The sequence below is a fragment of the Dreissena polymorpha genome, chromosome 15 (assembly GCF_020536995.1).
Source record: "Dreissena polymorpha isolate Duluth1 chromosome 15, UMN_Dpol_1.0, whole genome shotgun sequence".
NCBI classification, from domain to species: domain Eukaryota; kingdom Metazoa; phylum Mollusca; class Bivalvia; order Myida; family Dreissenidae; genus Dreissena; species Dreissena polymorpha.
Genome location: NC_068369.1, coordinates 56,487,156 through 56,507,477, shown reverse-complemented (window position 1 = coordinate 56,507,477; position 20,322 = coordinate 56,487,156). Strand labels below are relative to the sequence as shown.

Here is a 20,322-nt window from a genome sequence, read left to right as displayed (position 1 = left end):
TAAGTACAGCAAAATTAAGTTTACATCCCTGTGTCGATTGAAACATCGCCATTTGTAAACGGCATGATATACCATTTACGTGTTTTTCCGTAAAAGGGATCTTTTAACGTTTTAGTAAATTGACAAAATAAAAATTAAAAAGTTTCAGATTTGCAAATTTTCGTTGTAGTTATGATATGTATGAGGAAACAGTAATACTGAACATGAACCATGCTCTAAAATATCCATTATATGCATCTGTTGACGATTTAAAAACCTGAAACTTATATAGCGTTGCAACGCAAAAAGATTGATCAATTTGGAGAGTTCTATTGTTGTCGTTATATTTTGTGACACAACGAGTACTGCTAATATAAAGTATTAAATACATCACTTATTGTATGAGCACGGATGGCCGAGAGATCTAAGCGTTAGACTTTTACTCCAGGGGTCAGTGGTTCGAGCCCAGTTGAGGGTTACTTTTTTTCTTTCTTTAATTGTATTTTTGTTGTTGGCTGGAGTTGTTGTTAGATCCAACTTTTACATTTATCAATATAAAGCATTAAATGATAAAACTTTAATATATGCCAAAATCTGTGAAAAGGACACTTTAAACCCAAATGAATATCGAAAGAAGAGCTTTGCAAAAATTTACGTTTCGCATTCAATCAAATTTCAACATTTTGTTATAAATTTAAATGTAGTTAGTTGGTATTACAGTATTAGAACTAAGAGAAAATGCCCTAGGGGAGACCGGGGCAAAGTGTTACAATTTTAAAACTTTTTTCAATTAATACTATATGAACTCGTATGCAGTTTAACATGAACTATCATATCAAATTTAACATGTTCTATGTAGTTCCAGTCTCATGGAATTCGTGTTTGAAATAAGACAATAACATTTAATACTAATACAAAAGTATTAAAATTTAACAGATAAACACAAAAGGCATCAACTTTGTTCTTTTCAATTATGTTTGAATGATCACCTGAACAATAGATCTATAATTTTCTTTACAGCACTAAACTTGACCAATTAATCGAGACGATATTCAAGATTTAAAAATTCAACTTATCAATATGAAAGGAAGTACACATATTTGTATCAAACGTACAGTAACATGATATAAATAACAATGTATACTTCACAAAAGTTCTTATGAAGACAGTCTAATAACCGGTATAAGATAAATACAGGAAATAAAATTCGAACTGTTCAAACCCAAAACGTTGAAATACAAAAGTTGTGTTTGAAACGGTTTAATGTCATGATTAAACCACGCAGATTTTCACGGCAAACACCTAAACTAATCGTCGTCAGAATTGTCATCTGATTCACAGTTTTGACAAACAAAAACGTGTCCCTTTGATACAGCTGTGCACTCTTCGTGTGCCCAGTATTTACAGACTACACACTGGATCCATTTCTCTCTCGATCTACTGTTTGAGTATGGCTCTACACATATATGACAATAGCAGTCTTCTTCATCAGATGAATCAATGTCATCATATTTCCTTTTAATTGGTTTCTTTTTCTTCTGTTTAGCCTTCGTTACGGATTTTGTTCTTTCTCTGTTCTCATTTACGAAGGGCATCCTCGATTGCATTTTTCTCTGGCGTATCAGTTAGTATGGCGGTTTTTCGCTTTCTTGGTCCGATTTTACCCTTTCTAGGAGGAGCTTTCGGGTGTGGTCTTACATGTTCCGGTGAGAAGTAGGGCATTCCACTAGGTTCATTGTTTATGTTGCAGTGTGTGCTGTGATTGTTCAGTGCACCTATGCAATTGTAATGGGCCTTTCCGTTCACTCCATCCTTTGCAATATGAGTGTCACCTCTGGATACCACTCCTCTCTCTGGCGTATGTGCAGATATATACATCTCATTCTGTGCAACCTGGTACAGAATAGCAGATATACCTAGGCTATTGCAAAGGGCTGCCAGTACTAGGTCTATTGTGTCATTGTTGAACTCCATCTTAGTTATGTAGTTTTCAATATCAGACACCATCATCGGAAAAGTCAGCGTAATACCCTTTGTTAATGACAATCTCATGTCTAAGTTTGAAACAAATTTGGTCATGAGAAATAGTATCTATGTTTTCTTCTATCAGAGCTCTGCGCACAGCATGCAAGTGTCAATGGCCGTCACCTGGGACGCGTATCAATTTTCTATCCATTGTGCGTGAATATGCGTCGATTGCTTCCCATGCGCTGCTAGCATCTCCATCATTGGCGACATTGTTTTCATGGTCATGTTCGATTTGGCTATCACCAGCATTTGAAACCTCTGGTCCTTTAGGTTCTGACTCAGCTCCATTTGGATCTAGCCTATCAATGACAGAACTTGGCGCAAATTCATCGTCATGAAACACGTTCCTATTGAATGGAAACACTCCGAAAACATTAAAACCACGTGTAATGTTAACAGGGGTTGCTGCTTTAGGCCAACAATTCTTGACAATACCGGGTGAGTCATATATTGTCATCGTTTTTCCTGGATTGTTCCGCATCCAACCATATTGTGCATTGGCTAAGTCACCCTTGAAAGGTCCGAACACAGATCGATCCAAGGGTTACAACTTATGAGAGCAATGTGGAGGAAACGATAGCATTACAACCCCGTTGTCACGTGCGTAGTTTAAAATGTCAATGTGGAGAGACTCATGATTATCAAGAAGCATTGACACTTTTTTCTGTTTGGACGCTTTCGTGTGTTTGACAAAGTGCTAGAGGAATTTCAAGAAATTTTCACCGTTCATCCAACAATGTGCTTTGCCTAGGCAATCAACTAGACCGTCTCGAACAAAGTGGTCTTGGTATTTAACTTCAGGGAAAATAAACATTTGCGGGACCGAATTACCGCTAGCACTGACAGCTACACACAAAGTTACAAGTTCTCCTCGCTTTGCCGAAGATGGTGATCTTACTTGTTTCACCCTTTTGGCTGCAACCACACTTCGAGGCTTCTGTACTGTTACCACACCAGTCTCATCTAAATTCTAAATGTCACCTGCTTGGAATTTGTCTCGGTCCATAACAAGCGCGAACTTGTTAAAGAAAAGATTTACGTTTGCCCTGTTGAAACTTGTTGCCCGTGACAAATGTGTGGCTTCTGGAGTTCTTATTGCCAGGTCCGTATTTCTCTTCATAAAATTCGAAAACCAGTCAGGTCCGGCACATTTATCTCTAATCCAAGAATTTGGCATTTTAAACGCAAATGCCTCAGCACATTCATAAGCTAAGACACGGACGTCTTTTGGGCTAAGACCAAAGTAAGCACTTGCTGTAGTTTTGAGATATGATTTTGGTAATATCTCTTGCGTGTCCGTAAAGACGGGCTTTAATGTCCGATCTGAGAAAGTTGCAACTTTGTCACACCCTAGTTGCTTTGCCTTTTTGATGTACCTGCAAAGCGTCATTGGATTAATATTTGTTTCGTTAGCAACGGATCTTATGCTTCGTCCTATATTGATTACATCGCTGACTGCTCGCTGTATGACATACATCGGGACTTTGTTTGATGTGACTTTTCGTTTGTAGTTTCGAACCATTCTGTAACAACAAGGAATAGAGCTATAATTATATTAGTTAAATTGACCATAGTATTTGTTATTTCAACTAAATTGTGTTAATATCTAGATCTGTTGAAACAAGTGTACGTAGATATGCATTTCTACTGGAATTAGATCATGCAAAAAATGCCTAAATTATATGGAAACAAATTATTTTAAGCATTGGATTTGTATGACATGATGAACTGTTTATAGTAAAAAGAAACATATATATAGGCTTTGTATGCGTTTCAGCTATTAAATGTCGACTAATTTCCCGTAAGATCATTGTTAGAACGTCAAACTGGTGATCAAAGGTCGAATGGGGCTATGTGTTACACTGTAACACTTTGTCCAGGGGGACCTGTAACACTTTGCCCCAGTCTCACTTACTACAGTTAAATCAATACACAATACAAAAAATAGGAAGCTAGAAGCAAACTTTATTTTTATGCATATTGTAGAATGCCTACTTTATTGTGAGCACGTGTACTCAATTGCCATTGAAATAGTAAATAACTTCTAAATTGGCATTTGAAAATATATGTAAAATTTACTTACATGGCGGAAAAATGGAACAATCTTTGAAAAAAAGATCGCGCATGAAATGCCATTCTGGCGACGACCCGACAAAAATGGCGGTATAAATATCAGTTGAGTTCGCAAAATAAATGACGCAACATATGACGTCACGAATTTGAAAATTCAAATTTAACACTTTGCTCCATGTAACACTTTGCCCCGGTCACCCCTATAGACTTATAATTTTAGTATTGAATTTACAAGTTACAATTGTCCATAAGTTATGATAAATAGTTTAAGAGAAAATATGTATGTAACGTTCGCATGTATGAATAGTAACAAGTTAAGTTACGATTAACCCTGTACCACTTAGATGTGTATTTAGACGCGTTTGTAGTCTCTTAGAAAGTTAAGTTTAATTAAAGACTTTTCTGAATAAATTCACGTTTTAAAGCCTTCATTTCCAATCCTGAGTTACTGATGCGCAGCAAACAGCATCAAACCTGAAGATACTGCGAGTTACTCGCAGGCTGTGCTGGTTTAATGTTGGTTGCAAAAGCCATTTTCAATTTGCATTTTTGCATTAGCCTTTCAAATCCGATGAACCCAGTTTTAATAATTGATATATGTTTAATATCTGTGTTGTATGTAGTATAAAATCTAATTTTAGAAAATTAGTCACTTGCCGTAATAAGACTTTGAAGTCTGAATAATCCCGTGGAAGCGAGTTTGATTTAAGTCGCAAAGGACCCACGTTTGACCCAAAAAGGAAAATATATTATTGCTACTATAACATTGTAAGTTTATTCAATTATTTGAAATTTTACATTAAATATCATTTTTAATAAATCTTAAAATTCATTGTTCAGAATAGTGTGTAATAAACAGACATTATATGACCATAATCATGATGCAAATTGTGTTTGAGTGTTGGTTCGTTTAGATTGCATTCGTATTACGATGATCAATTAACTGACACTTTATATCGTATCTATCCGAACGTAAATTCTCCGGCGCCAGCTAGGAAATTGTTTTTCACTTCTTTTTGAATCCAAACTGATTGAGAAAAAAATGAAAGTGACCATATCTCGCAACCAATCTTTCTGCGTGTAATGGTGTTTGAATTGACAAGATATAAGTGAATGTAAAAAAATTATCCCGGACACACTAACATCTAATCGAGCAAGAACACCGTCAAATTTGACAGAAATAACCTTGTCAAGAAGTGATTTCGACTCAATAACACGACATCTAGCAGTGTAACATAATAAAACGACCAGAAACTAATAAAAACAATTTTATATCGTAGTCTACCATTCAACGTGGGTCTAGTGTAGTCGTATGATGACTATTAGAGAATTGATCGGGGTTACAATTGAATCCCAATGTAAATTGAAGCTGGTCGTCTTGGTGAAACACTTTCTTTTAGATCCAGTCTGTTATCAATTAACAACGTTTCATATTTCCATATCATTTTTTTCCTGGCTGACCAATAAGTAACTTAACCCTATTCAGAAACGAAAATCTTTTAACATACCCCTTTAATAATCTTGTTAAAGCAATTTCATCTCGCCGTTTCCATCTTGCGACTGTTGATTTTAATTTTGTCCGTGACATATTTCATTATGAAGAATTTAACTTAACTTGTGTTTCTTACCCTAAATAATTAAGAAACTCTTTGAAAAATAACTTATGTATGTTTTGCTGATGTTCATAATATTTTTCTTTTTTACGTTTCTATGTATCCATCGTACAAAGAAAATTATGATGCGTTTATATGCTCATAATGTGGGATCGGCAACTATATCTTAATCGCCTATGTTAAACTCATTTAAGAATTTATTCCAGTATTATTATTATTATTTTAAAATGCATTTTTCGTGAATTATTATTTATCAAACATATTGGGCTTCTCCGCTTGTTTTCATGATATTGTGTTGTTCATGTACGTTGTATGTATGTTTTGTTTACTTGTGATCGGCAAATATATCTTGATCGCCTCTGTTAAAGCTCATTTAAGACATTATTCGATTATTATAATTTTGTAATGCATTGTTTCGATTATTATTATTTGTCACTCATATTGGGCTTCTCCGCTTGTTTTCATGATGATTGTGTTGTTCATGTACGTTTTATGTATGTTTTGTTTACTTGTGAGTGTGGGCATGTGTGTGTATGGGAGTGGGCGTACTCGTACTCGTTCGCGCGTGTGTTTGTGCGTGTGCACTGCGTGTGCACTGCGTGTGTGTATGTTCGCGCGCGTGTGTGCGCGCGCGCGTGGACGGGCGTGTGTATTTTGGGCATTTTGCTTTGCCTTCATTTGTGTTTATTTTATTGTGAATATATGTTGTACTCGTGTGCCTAATATTGCGTATTGGCTATAAATAAACACATACCGTATGTCTAAAATTCAATCCACATTATTTTTTATAAATTTAATTTTATTAATGTAGTGAAGACAACTCAACCCTTTGACTTATTCGTAAGTATCCTATAGTTAGGTCCAGTTTATATGACTTGCAAATGCCCAAAGAGTTTTCTTAATGAAAGCAAAGTCATTTTCATGAGAAGTTATAGAAACTCTCTTTACCGCAACTGTTTCAAAACACTTCAACCCTGTATTCAAATTAAATTTGAAAATGTTCTGACCTTTAAAAGATTATAACAGTTTAACTTTTAATTAAATTGAAACGAACTATAAAATCTTAATAAATTAATAATATATATATATATCTTAATTTTAAATGTGAACGTGTTTATATTTCATACAAAATGACCCAATAAAAGGCTCGTCTCTGAACTCGAACTCGCTTGGTTTGAAAAGTCGATGAATTGCATAATGTGTGTATCGTGAAATTTTAAGAAAATTTAATAAACCAGCTTCTTAAATATATAAAGTAACAGATAATCTAATACACATTTGCAATAATTCCAATTATCTGCTGTTTGATAATGCAATTGCCGTTTATTATCTTATAATTATTTAACAAAAAGATTGTTTTATTGCGGATTGGAAAGTAACCACAGCTTTGTGTATTCTTTGCAAACAACTAAATATATATGTTATATTTGTAAGGTCTAGTGAATGCAGACTGAACAGACCGATAACGGTTTGAAGACCTAATTGCATATGCAATTAAATGATAGTTTTATTATATGAAACTATGGGGATAATAATGTAAAGCTTTTCCCTATGGAAACGGCACTGGTCCACCGGTCAGGCTACCGACCAATCTCCAGGCAGAGTTGTCGTTCCTTGCTCTAACAAACAATTTCTGCCATCACAAGAAAATCATATCAAATTTGGTAGGATGTTTCTGTTTGTTGAAGTATTGTACATGTATTATATGAAATAATATGTTTTATTGTATATTTTGAAAATAGTGTATACGTTAAGGTTCATAGTAAAAAAAAAACTTAATTAAAAAGTAAAAAATAACAATGGTAAAAGTATTGTTCAACGTGGCTAGGCTATTATCACGTGGTCGGTCTTGAAGGCAGGGATCTGATCCAGCTCTGCTGGTTCCAGTCAAATCTCTGCGCGGAGGTTGGCTACCGACATTATTGACCGATATTGACTAATTAAACACGATAGTGCCCGTTTTAACGCGATGGATGTCGTTAAAAGGCAGCAACCAATACAAACACACATTTACCACTGCATTCTGTGAAGCCTGTGTTTTGATATTAATTAATAATTAAAACAGGTAGAAGCGTTATATATATATTTATTTTTTTGTAATGCATGTTATCATTTAGACGTATATATTGACGTATATATGTTTAAATTTACTTAGAGGAACCTCTCCACGTTTTAATAAAATGGAAAAAATCAGATTCGCATTGTTTCGTTGTAGTTATGATGTTTGTGCGTAAACAGTAACACTAAACATTAAAATTTGTAAATCACTATTAGTACCATCCTATAAAACACCCATTAATACATATGTTGCCGATTTAAAAATCTTATACTAATAAAGCGTTACAAACGCAAAACCATTGCATAATTTGGAGAATGCTGTTGTTATCGTGATATTACGAGGGTTACTAAAATAAAGTATACAAAACACCCTATACTATGTGAGAACGGGTGAAAAGGTGGTTTAACCCATTTATACCTCTTGGACTCTCAGATCCTTCTAAATTGGATCAATTTATTTCCAAAATTAGGGATGTCTATTATATTTATTTCTAAATTTAGAATATTTCTTACAGAAATTCCTTTGAGCAAACAGCGCAGACCCTGATGACACGCTGCATCATGCGGCGTCTCATCTGAGTCTACTCTGTTTGCCAAGGCCTTTTCTCTAGACGAAATGCATTAATGGGTTAAGCGCTAGACTCTTACTACACTGGTCAGTGGTTCGAGCCAAATTGTTGATTACATTAATACTTCTTTCTTTGTATCTTAATATTATTGTATATTGTAGCTATTAAGTTCCGATGTTTGCATATATCAATTTAAAATATTTAATGTAAAACTCAAACGCACGAAAGATTCAGAGAGAAAAGTCCCTTTAAGTAGTAATTAAACGTTCACGTATTGTCGTCAATTTCTAGAGGGTATGCTTCGCTCTCTTAGTTGTAGCTTTGATCATCATCATCATCCAGACTGTTTGAATTCTCTCCAAACTCAGAAGATGGTCGTTCTCCAAAACGATAGGTGAATGGACAGCATCTGCAGTTCCGGCGGCGAAAAACGCGATTTCGAATGCAGCAACTTAACGAATATCTGTTCCTGCGACGACAGCAGCTACATGGAAAATCAGTTGTTGGAGCATCGGTTGTAGGTGCATCAGTTGTTGGTGCAGCAGTTGTAGGTGCAGCAGTTGTTGGCGCAGCAGTTGTAGGTGCAGCAGTTGTTGGAGCAGCAGTTGTTGGAGCAGCAGTTGTTGGTGCAGCAGTTGTAGGTGCATCAGTTGTAGGTGCATCAGTTGTAGGGGCAGCAGTTGTTGGAGCAGCGGTTGTTGGAGCAGCAGTTGTAGGGGCAGCAGTTGTTGGAGCAGCGGTTGTTGGGGCAGCGGTTGTTGGAGCAGCAGTTGTAGGGGCAGCAGTTGTTGGAGCAGCGGTTGTTGGGGCAGCGGTTGTTACAGAGGTACAGATTTCAAAGTTAGGAACGCATCGTCCTTTAAAGCACATCTGGAAATATAAAACGTTTTAATCAGGAGTGCGTTTGAATTCAATGAATTATTGTGCGAAAGGACAAGCAAAATGGAAAATAAAAAAACAAAAAGATAAATCATATAAACACGTTATAACTCTCACCTGTCCAGTACCGCATGGGGTTCCGTTCCACACAAAGGAGAGTCTCACGCTGCACGCACCGCTGGCATCTCTACACGCAACTTGACCAAAGCCATAACAGCCCGCGTCGCCGCTGATTGTCTGCATATAAAGCAATTATCCATTTAAAAAAAAGATTACTTGAAAATGATTACTTGAAAATGATAAGCGCTAAATAAAAAATGCACTCTTTAAAAACTTATTATGCAAACCCACTGCATCGGAATAATACACCGGTATTTTGTGACACTAATTTTTTTAATAAAATACACCTCGAAAGTCAGAGCTAATATAGAAATCTTCAAAAAAAGAAATTAGCAATCACGTGCATTTGTGTTTCGTACAAAAACTGCATGTATAATATCCAGATGTTGGACGCGTTGTGTGTTAGTAAAAGGTCGTAAAATTGTGATGGTGCTACTAAAAAAGGAAAGGGTAGAATTAAGGGCTACTCTGATTAAATATTTATGTATGCAACACAACAAGGAAATGTTCTCATCCAACACAAGTAATACATTTTTTTCAGACTATTTCTTTAATGTTAAATATAAGGACTCTCATATTAAGTTTCAACAGATATTCACGTCTTTGTTTCTCCCAGCCCGGAAGGGCAGGAGCGAGTACCAAAAGAGAGCAATGTGCATCCTCCTGCTATTAACCCATTTATGCCTAGTGGACTCTCCCATCCTTCTAAATTGGATCAAGTTATTTCCAAAATTAGGGATGTCTAGTATATTTATCTCTATATTAAGAATGCTCTTACAGAAATTCCTTTAAGCAAACAGCGCAGACCCTGATGAGACGCCGCATCATGTGGCGTCTCATCTGGGTCTACGCTGTTTGCCAAGGCCTTTTTCCTAGACCTGCAAAGCGTCATTGGATTAATATTTGTTTCGTTAGCAACGGATCTTATGCTTCGTCCTATATTGATTACATCGCTGACTGCTCGCTGTATGACATACATCGGGACTTTGTTTGATGTGACTTTTCGTTTGTAGTTTCGAACCATTCTGTAACAACAAGGAATAGAGCTATAATTATATTAGTTAAATTGACCATAGTATTTGTTATTTCAACTAAATTGTGTTAATATCTAGATCTGTTGAAACAAGTGTACGTAGATATGCATTTCTACTGGAATTAGATCATGCAAAAAATGCCTAAATTATATGGAAACAAATTATTTTAAGCATTGGATTTGTATGACATGATGAACTGTTTATAGTAAAAAGAAACATATATATAGGCTTTGTATGCGTTTCAGCTATTAAATGTCGACTAATTTCCCGTAAGATCATTGTTAGAACGTCAAACTGGTGATCAAAGGTCGAATGGGGCTATGTGTTACACTGTAACACTTTGTCCAGGGGGACCTGTAACACTTTGCCCCAGTCTCACTTACTACAGTTAAATCAATACACAATACAAAAAATAGGAAGCTAGAAGCAAACTTTATTTTTATGCATATTGTAGAATGCCTACTTTATTGTGAGCACGTGTACTCAATTGCCATTGAAATAGTAAATAACTTCTAAATTGGCATTTGAAAATATATGTAAAATTTACTTACATGGCGGAAAAATGGAACAATCTTTGAAAAAAAGATCGCGCATGAAATGCCATTCTGGCGACGACCCGACAAAAATGGCGGTATAAATATCAGTTGAGTTCGCAAAATAAATGACGCAACATATGACGTCACGAATTTGAAAATTCAAATTTAACACTATGCTCCATGTAACACTTTGCCCCGGTCACCCCTATAGACTTATAATTTTAGTATTGAATTTACAAGTTACAATTGTCCATAAGTTATGATAAATAGTTTAAGAGAAAATATGTATGTAACGTTCGCATGTATGAATAGTAACAAGTTAAGTTACGATTAACCCTGTACCACTTAGATGTGTATTTAGACGCGTTTGTAGTCTCTTAGAAAGTTAAGTTTAATTAAAGACTTTTCTGAATAAATTCACGTTTTAAAGCCTTCATTTCCAATCCTGAGTTACTGATGCGCAGCAAACAGCATCAAACCTGAAGATACTGCGAGTTACTCGCAGGCTGTGCTGGTTTAATGTTGGTTGCAAAAGCCATTTTCAATTTGCATTTTTGCATTAGCCTTTCAAATCCGATGAACCCAGTTTTAATAATTGATATATGTTTAATATCTGTGTTGTATGTAGTATAAAATCTAATTTTAGAAAATTAGTCACTTGCCGTAATAAGACTTTGAAGTCTGAATAATCCCGTGGAAGCGAGTTTGATTTAAGTCGCAAAGGACCCACGTTTGACCCAAAAAGGAAAATATATTATTGCTACTATAACATTGTAAGTTTATTCAATTATTTGAAATTTTACATTAAATATCATTTTTAATAAATCTTAAAATTCATTGTTCAGAATAGTGTGTAATAAACTGACATTATATGACTATAATCATGATGCAAATTGTGTTTGAGTGTTGGTTCGTTTAGATTGCATTCGTATTACGATGATCAATTAACTGACACTTTATATCGTATCTATCCGAACGTAAATTCTCCGGCGCCAGCTAGGAAATTGTTTTTCACTTCTTTTTGAATCCAAACTGATTGAGAAAAAAATGAAAGTGACCATATCTCGCAACCAATCTTTCTGCGTGTAATGGTGTTTGAATTGACAAGATATAAGTGAATATAAAAAAATTATCCCGGACACACTAACATCTAATCGAGCAAGAACACCGTCAAATTTGACAGAAATAACATTGTCAAGAAGTGATTTCGACTCAATAACACGACATCTAGCAGTGTAACATAATAAAACGACCAGAAACTAATAAAAACAATTTTATATCGTAGTCTACCATTCAACGTGGGTCTAGTGTAGTCGTATGATGACTATTAGAGAATTGATCGGGGTTACAATTGAATCCCAATGTAAATTGAAGCTGGTCGTCTTGGTGAAACACTTTCTTTTAGATCCAGTCTGTTATCAATTAACAACGTTTCATATTTCCATATCATTTTTTTCCTGGCTGACCAATAAGTAACTTAACCCTATTCAGAAACGAAAATCTTTTAACATACCCCTTTAATAATCTTGTTAAAGCAATTTCATCTCGCCGTTTCCATCTTGCGACTGTTGATTTTAATTTTGTCCGTGACATATTTCATTATGAAGAATTTAACTTAACTTGTGTTTCTTACCCTAAATAATTAAGAAACTCTTTGAAAAATAACTTATGTATGTTTTGCTGATGTTCATAATATTTTTCTTTTTTACGTTTCTATGTATCCATCGTACAAAGAAAATTATGATGCGTTTATATGCTCATAATGTGGGATCGGCAACTATATCTTAATCGCCTATGTTAAACTCATTTAAGAATTTATTCCAGTATTATTATTATTATTTTAAAATGCATTTTTCGTGAATTATTATTTATCAAACATATTGGGCTTCTCCGCTTGTTTTCATGATATTGTGTTGTTCATGTACGTTGTATGTATGTTTTGTTTACTTGTGATCGGCAAATATATCTTGATCGCCTCTGTTAAAGCTCATTTAAGACATTATTCGATTATTATAATTTTGTAATGCATTGTTTCGATTATTATTATTTGTCACTCATATTGGGCTTCTCCGCTTGTTTTCATGATGATTGTGTTGTTCATGTACGTTTTATGTATGTTTTGTTTACTTGTGAGTGTGGGCATGTGTGTGTATGGGAGTGGGCGTACTCGTACTCGTTCGCGCGTGTGTTTGTGCGTGTGCACTGCGTGTGCACTGCGTGTGTGTATGTTCGCGCGCGTGTGTGCGCGCGCGCGTGGACGGGCGTGTGTATTTTGGGCATTTTGCTTTGCCTTCATTTGTGTTTATTTTATTGTGAATATATGTTGTACTCGTGTGCCTAATATTGCGTATTGGCTATAAATAAACACATACCGTATGTCTAAAATTCAATCCACATTATTTTTTATAAATTTAATTTTATTAATGTAGTGAAGACAACTCAACCCTTTGACTTATTCGTAAGTATCCTATAGGTAGGTCCAGTTTATATGACTTGCAAATGCCCAAAGAGTTTTCTTAATGAAAGCAAAGTCATTTTCATGAGAAGTTATAGAAACTCTCTTTACCGCAACTGTTTCAAAACACTTCAACCCTGTATTCAAATTAAATTTGAAAATGTTCTGACCTTTAAAAGATTATAACAGTTTAACTTTTAATTAAATTGAAACGAACTATAAAATCTTAATAAATTAATAATATATATATATATCTTAATTTTAAATGTGAACGTGTTTATATTTCATACAAAATGACCCAATAAAAGGCTCGTCTCTGAACTCGAACTCGCTTGGTTTGAAAAGTCGATGAATTGCATAATGTGTGTATCGTGAAATTTTAAGAAAATTTAATAAACCAGCTTCTTAAATATATAAAGTAACAGATAATCTAATACACATTTGCAATAATTCCAATTATCTGCTGTTTGATAATGCAATTGCCGTTTATTATCTTATAATTATTTAACAAAAAGATTGTTTTATTGCGGATTGGAAAGTAACCACAGCTTTGTGTATTCTTTGCAAACAACTAAATATATATGTTATATTTGTAAGGTCTAGTGAATGCAGACTGAACAGACCGATAACGGTTTGAAGACCTAATTGCATATGCAATTAAATGATAGTTTTATTATATGAAACTATGGGGATAATAATGTAAAGCTTTTCCCTATGGAAACGGCACTGGTCCACCGGTCAGGCTACCGACCAATCTCCAGGCAGAGTTGTCGTTCCTTGCTCTCACAAACAATTTCTGCCATCACAAGAAAATCATATCAAATTTGGTAGGATGTTTCTGTTTGTTGAAGTATTGTACATGTATTATATGAAATAATATGTTTTATTGTATATTTTGAAAATAGTGTATACGTTAAGGTTCATAGTAAAAAAAAAACTAAATTAAAAAGTAAAAAATAACAATGGTAAAAGTATTGTTCAACGTGGCTAGGCTATTATCACGTGGTCGGTCTTGAAGGCAGGGATCTGATCCAGCTCTGCTGGTTCCAGTCAAATCTCTGCGCGGAGGTTGGCTACCGACATTATTGACCGATATTGACTAATTAAACACGATAGTGCCCGTTTTAACGCGATGGATGTCGTTAAAAGGCAGCAACCAATACAAACACACATTTACCACTGCATTCTGTGAAGCCTGTGTTTTGATATTAATTAATAATTAAAACAGGTAGAAGCGTTATATATATATTTATTTTTTTGTAATGCATGTTATCATTTAGACGTATATATTGACGTATATATGTTTAAATTTACTTAGAGGAACCTCTCCACGTTTTAATAAAATGGAAAAAATCAGATTCGCATTGTTTCGTTGTAGTTATGATGTTTGTGCGTAAACAGTAACACTAAACATTAAAATTTGTAAATCACTATTAGTACCATCCTATAAAACACCCATTAATACATATGTTGCCGATTTAAAAATCTTATACTAATAAAGCGTTACAAACGCAAAACCATTGCATAATTTGGAGAATGCTGTTGTTATCGTGATATTACGAGGGTTACTAAAATAAAGTATACAAAACACCCTATACTATGTGAGAACGGGTGAAAAGGTGGTTTAACCCATTTATACCTCTTGGACTCTCAGATCCTTCTAAATTGGATCAATTTATTTCCAAAATTAGGGATGTCTATTATATTTATTTCTAAATTTAGAATATTTCTTACAGAAATTCCTTTGAGCAAACAGCGCAGACCCTGATGACACGCTGCATCATGCGGCGTCTCATCTGAGTCTACTCTGTTTGCCAAGGCCTTTTCTCTAGACGAAATGCATTAATGGGTTAAGCGCTAGACTCTTACTACACTGGTCAGTGGTTCGAGCCAAATTGTTGATTACATTAATACTTCTTTCTTTGTATCTTAATATTATTGTATATTGTAGCTATTAAGTTCCGATGTTTGCATATATCAATTTAAAATATTTAATGTAAAACTCAAACGCACGAAAGATTCAGAGAGAAAAGTCCCTTTAAGTAGTAATTAAACGTTCACGTATTGTCGTCAATTTCTAGAGGGTATGCTTCGCTCTCTTAGTTGTAGCTTTGATCATCATCATCATCCAGACTGTTTGAATTCTCTCCAAACTCAGAAGATGGTCGTTCTCCAAAACGATAGGTGAATGGACAGCATCTGCAGTTCCGGCGGCGAAAAACGCGATTTCGAATGCAGCAACTTAACGAATATCTGTTCCTGCGACGACAGCAGCTACATGGAAAATCAGTTGTTGGAGCATCGGTTGTAGGTGCATCAGTTGTTGGTGCAGCAGTTGTAGGTGCAGCAGTTGTTGGCGCAGCAGTTGTAGGTGCAGCAGTTGTTGGAGCAGCAGTTGTTGGAGCAGCAGTTGTTGGTGCAGCAGTTGTAGGTGCATCAGTTGTAGGTGCATCAGTTGTAGGGGCAGCAGTTGTTGGAGCAGCGGTTGTTGGAGCAGCAGTTGTAGGGGCAGCAGTTGTTGGAGCAGCGGTTGTTGGGGCAGCGGTTGTTGGAGCAGCAGTTGTAGGGGCAGCAGTTGTTGGAGCAGCGGTTGTTGGGGCAGCGGTTGTTACAGAGGTACAGATTTCAAAGTTAGGAACGCATCGTCCTTTAAAGCACATCTGGAAATATAAAACGTTTTAATCAGGAGTGCGTTTGAATTCAATGAATTATTGTGCGAAAGGACAAGCAAAATGGAAAATAAAAAAACAAAAAGATAAATCATATAAACACGTTATAACTCTCACCTGTCCAGTACCGCATGGGGTTCCGTTCCACACAAAGGAGAGTCTCACGCTGCACGCACCGCTGGCATCTCTACACGCAACTTGACCAAAGCCATAACAGCCCGCGTCGCCGCTGATTGTCTGCATATAAAGCAATTATCCATTTTAAAAAAAGATTACTTGAAAATGATTACTTGAAAATGATAAGCGCTAAATAAAAAATGCACTCTTTAAAAACTTATTATGCAAACCCACTGCATCGGAATAATACACCGGTATTTTGTGACACTAATTTTTTTAATAAAATACACCTCGAAAGTCAGGGCTAATATAGAAATCTTCAAAAAAAGAAATTAGCAATCACGTGCATTTGTGTTTCGTACAAAAACTGCATGTATAATATCCAGATGTTGGACGCGTTGTGTGTTAGTAAAAGGTCGTAAAATTGTGATGGTGCTACTAAAAAAGGAAAGGGTAGAATTAAGGGCTACTCTGATTAAATATTTATGTATGCAACACAACAAGGAAATGTTCTCATCCAACACAAGTAATACATTTTTTTCAGACTATTTCTTTAATGTTAAATATAAGGACTCTCATATTAAGTTTCAACAGATATTCACGTCTTTGTTTCTCCCAGCCCGGAAGGGCAGGAGCGAGTACCAAAAGAGAGCAATGTGCATCCTCCTGCTATTAACCCATTTATGCCTAGTGGACTCTCCCATACTTCTAAATTGGATCAAGTTATTTCCAAAATTAGGGATGTCTAGTATATTTATCTCTATATTAAGAATGCTCTTACAGAAATTCCTTTAAGCAAACAGCGCAGACCCTGATGAGACGCCGCATCATGCGGCGTCTCATCTGGGTCTACGCTGTTTGCCAAGGCCTTTTTCCTAGACGCTAGGAATAAATGGGTTAAAGTATAAGTATAAATAGTATAACAAGTGCGCCCCTAAACAGCAAAATTGGCTTATGCACATCCTTGCATAAAACGGAAACAGGCCCTTTTTGACATTTAATTAACGCTCTCATATTTATAAACGATTGAAATACGTACCCCGCTGCACACGGTACTTCCGGCGAAGCCAGTTCGCTGCTGACACTGATAGTTAAGGCTGCTGTCTCGCTGACCAAGCAGGCCCCTGCAAAATGAGGCTTGGAACTGCTCGTCCGTGAACCCATTATTGGCTGTGCAGTCGGTTCGTCTGTTGACAACATATATAAACTTTAATTTTTAATTATACCAATTGTGTTGCTCTAACATACAAGCTAGCAATCAAGTTTTTATATTTAATGTAAGTGAACAATATTGAAAGCCCTAATTTATACAGATTATTACTTAAATATTTTAATTCATGACAGCACACAACTTTTATTATGGGTAAACTATAATTAGTTATTTAGTTTTATGTCTTTTAGCTCAATTGCATCAAAAGCTCAAAGCTCTCTATGCCGTTTCATGTTGCTAAAATCAGCACTTGGCGTCTTTTGGGGGAGATCTAAAGAACGCTTCCACCGTGGGGATTGAACTTGTTACCTCCCGATGGCTAGGCAGACACGATATCCACTTCTCCACGGCAATTTATAAGTATTCTTTATTTATTTATTTATATTTATTTATTTATTTATTTATTTATTTATTTATTTATTTATTTATTTATTATTTATTTATTTATTTATTTATTTATTTATTTATTTATTTATTTATTTATTTATTTATTTATTTATTTATTTATTTATTTATTTATGTATTTATTTATTTATTTATTTATTTATTTATTTATTTATTTATTATTTATTTATTTATATTTATTTATTTATTTATTTATTTTTTGTTTGTTTTTGTTTGTTTTTTTATTTATTTATTTATTTATTTGCAAAACCATTACTTGAATGGGACGATCAACCAAGTCCGTTAAACATTACGTTGCTAGCGTTGAGCGTTTATCACAAAACCATTATGGATAATTCTAAATACATTACCCGTTCAAATGAGTGATAAACTGGCTTGTGCTGCAGGTGGAGAACTTGCTGTATGTGTCCGCAGTATTGGCGGAAGGATTGAACAGGTAGGCGGACATAACGTTCCTGCCGGCCGGACAGGCGGTGGTCTGGTCGTGATCAGATCCCAGTCTGTGAACAAGCAAATCATCAATAATAAATAATCAAGCAATTATTGAATGGTGAAATAATATATAAATATTTATTTCCTTGAAATGAAAACATTTTTATTTAATATGCCGTTTATGCTTGTAAAGACTTAACGAAGGATAACGTATTGCGATATAAAAAATAGTATTTCGTGTATTATGTGGCATGGAATTAAATTTATGAAATATATACTTACGCGTGCCCCAGCTCATGTGACGCCACCCACGCCACGTTGGAGCCCGTATACTCGTTGATGGAGTACTTGTACTGAGTGTTTACACATACTGTACCCACGTAGGCGTATCCTAGCAACCCACTGGTTCCATCATCGTCAAGGAGATCTAACCTGCAGTCAAATTTTTATTAGAAGATGACACTGGTTTTACAAAAATATATATCAAATTAATAAGTAACATGTATTAAGCAAAGATACTAGAACAACGCAATTATTCTTAAAGCCGCTATAACGCTCAAAATCAACTAAAATTTCGTACAATATTTCATAAAATAAAGTTAAACAATTAAAAATCAGTGTTCCTTATAGCAATTGCAGTAATTTCAACGCCAGATGTGGTCAGGTAAAATAGATGTTTGTACATACAAAAATGCTAGTTTTTATTATTGTTTTGCATATTTTAATTTCCCGCAACCATATCTTATCATACGACACATGAACACTATTTTAGTGTTCGTGTGTCGCATGAATAGATATAGTCTCGGGAAATTAAAATGGAATAAATTGTGTCACAAATAAATAAAAACGGGCTTTTTGTATCTACAAAAATCTATGTAATCATACCACATCTAGCGTTGAAATTGTGGATATTGCTATAAGGAACACTGATTGTTTAGGTATACTTTATTTTACAAAATACTTTACGAAAGTTCCGTTGTTTTTGTGCGTTATATAGGCTTTAACACGAAATGCCCATGTGAACTTAGTGTGGACCTCAAAAAAGAGTTTATGGACACACGCGCAAATACTACTAATGTAGACCATTACTACAACGATTCACAATATGAAAATTTTCATGGCTTAAAATATAACAAACCGAACTAAATAAATAAAAAAACGCACCCAGTAAGAGCCATGGCGTGTTCATGTTGCTTAGTTGTGAAGCCACTGCTGAAAAACGATCTCAGATCAGCATCAAATGCTGTACCTGAACGAAGAGTGGTTCCACTTTTGTGGTTTGCGGACCAGGCAAAATCAGACCCGGCCTGAAATTATTGACAAATAGTAGTACTAGTATATATTGATGAAACGAAGAAAAACGAATATGATACTTCGTGTAAAAAAAGAAACTAACATATGTTCAAAATATGTGTTAACTGCCTTTTCGTAATTTGTGCTTAATTATATGTAGATATGATATTTATTTTTAGATCGTAAGCAAGATTATGATACGCTGAAGATGTAGTGTGTTTTGTTGTTGTTTTTTTTTTGCTTATAAAGGTAACAAGAAATATCTTTAAAAAAGATAAACGGCGTTGATAGTTCAATGAATGAGATCAATGATAGCGAATGTCTTTTTCTGTTCAGTTCTTAGCTGCATCACACGCAGTAAAGGATGTTACGCGGAGTTTTCGCGGCTTATTTTACATTATTACATATTGCTGGTCATAAACCTTTAGATACAAAACAGAAAACCAAAAGAAGAATGGAAGTTAAACTAAAACATATGAGTCAACCGGCCACACGCGGAGTATCCGTATTTATAGGCTCGTTCTTCAAACAAACCTGTTTTAGTGGTTTGTCGGACATTGCTATATGATTCGATTATTAACAGTTTCGAGAATCATCGCGTTCATGCTTAATACAATAGTCAATATGGTGGAATAATTATTGTTAAATTAATCTAAAATAATATTTATCATTGTATTGTTGAAAACACATAAATAATCTATTATAAACATATCTTAATTATATTGCTGAATATCTTCATTTAACATATTTCTATTCTAAGAAAATTCCAGGTCACCTAGTTCACGGATAGAGTCTTTATTATATAACGATTATTTTACTGGCTGCGAACTCCGGTGATGAACTGTATATAAA

The 20,322-nt window shown here is 34.9% G+C and overlaps 2 protein-coding genes across 2 annotated transcripts; both read right to left on the bottom strand.

Moving 5' to 3' along the window:
* Positions 1 to 7,829: 7,829 nt before the first annotated feature.
* Positions 7,830 to 9,442, bottom strand: LOC127859766 (salivary glue protein Sgs-3-like). The gene is made up of 2 exons (XM_052397274.1): positions 9,317 to 9,442; positions 7,830 to 9,190 (listed from the first exon to the last, which is right to left on the bottom strand). The coding sequence occupies exons 1-2, from the start codon at positions 9,440 to 9,442 to the stop codon at positions 8,630 to 8,632; spliced, it is 687 nt and encodes a 228-aa protein (XP_052253234.1). The 3' UTR covers positions 7,830 to 8,629.
* Positions 9,443 to 15,308: 5,866 nt separating this feature from the next.
* Positions 15,309 to 19,355, bottom strand: LOC127859765 (salivary glue protein Sgs-3-like). Its single transcript, XM_052397273.1, has 6 exons — positions 19,342 to 19,355; positions 18,460 to 18,609; positions 18,096 to 18,245; positions 17,170 to 17,317; positions 16,131 to 16,250; positions 15,309 to 16,004 (listed from the first exon to the last, which is right to left on the bottom strand). Exons 1-6 carry the CDS (start codon positions 19,353 to 19,355, stop codon positions 15,444 to 15,446), a joined length of 1,143 nt encoding a protein of 380 aa, XP_052253233.1. The 3' UTR covers positions 15,309 to 15,443.
* Between the last annotated feature and the right edge of the window lie 967 nt (positions 19,356 to 20,322).

What these genes read in the sequence shown, in the direction of transcription:
- LOC127859766 (XM_052397274.1), bottom strand. Translation starts at nt 9,442, where the DNA reads ATGCAGACAATCAGCGGCGACGCGGGCTGTTATGGCTTTGGTCAAGTT. An exon ending in CCCCATGCGGTACTGGACAG is followed by an intron (nt 9,191 to 9,316) that starts GTGAGAGTTATA and finishes TTATATTTCCAG; the next exon opens with ATGTGCTTTAAAGGACGATG.
- LOC127859765 (XM_052397273.1), bottom strand. An exon ending in GAAGTACCGTGTGCAGCGGG is followed by an intron (nt 16,251 to 17,169) that starts GTACGTATTTCA and finishes CTTTATATGCAG; the next exon opens with ACAATCAGCGGCGACGCGGG. An exon ending in CCCCATGCGGTACTGGACAG is followed by an intron (nt 16,005 to 16,130) that starts GTGAGAGTTATA and finishes TTATATTTCCAG; the next exon opens with ATGTGCTTTAAAGGACGATG.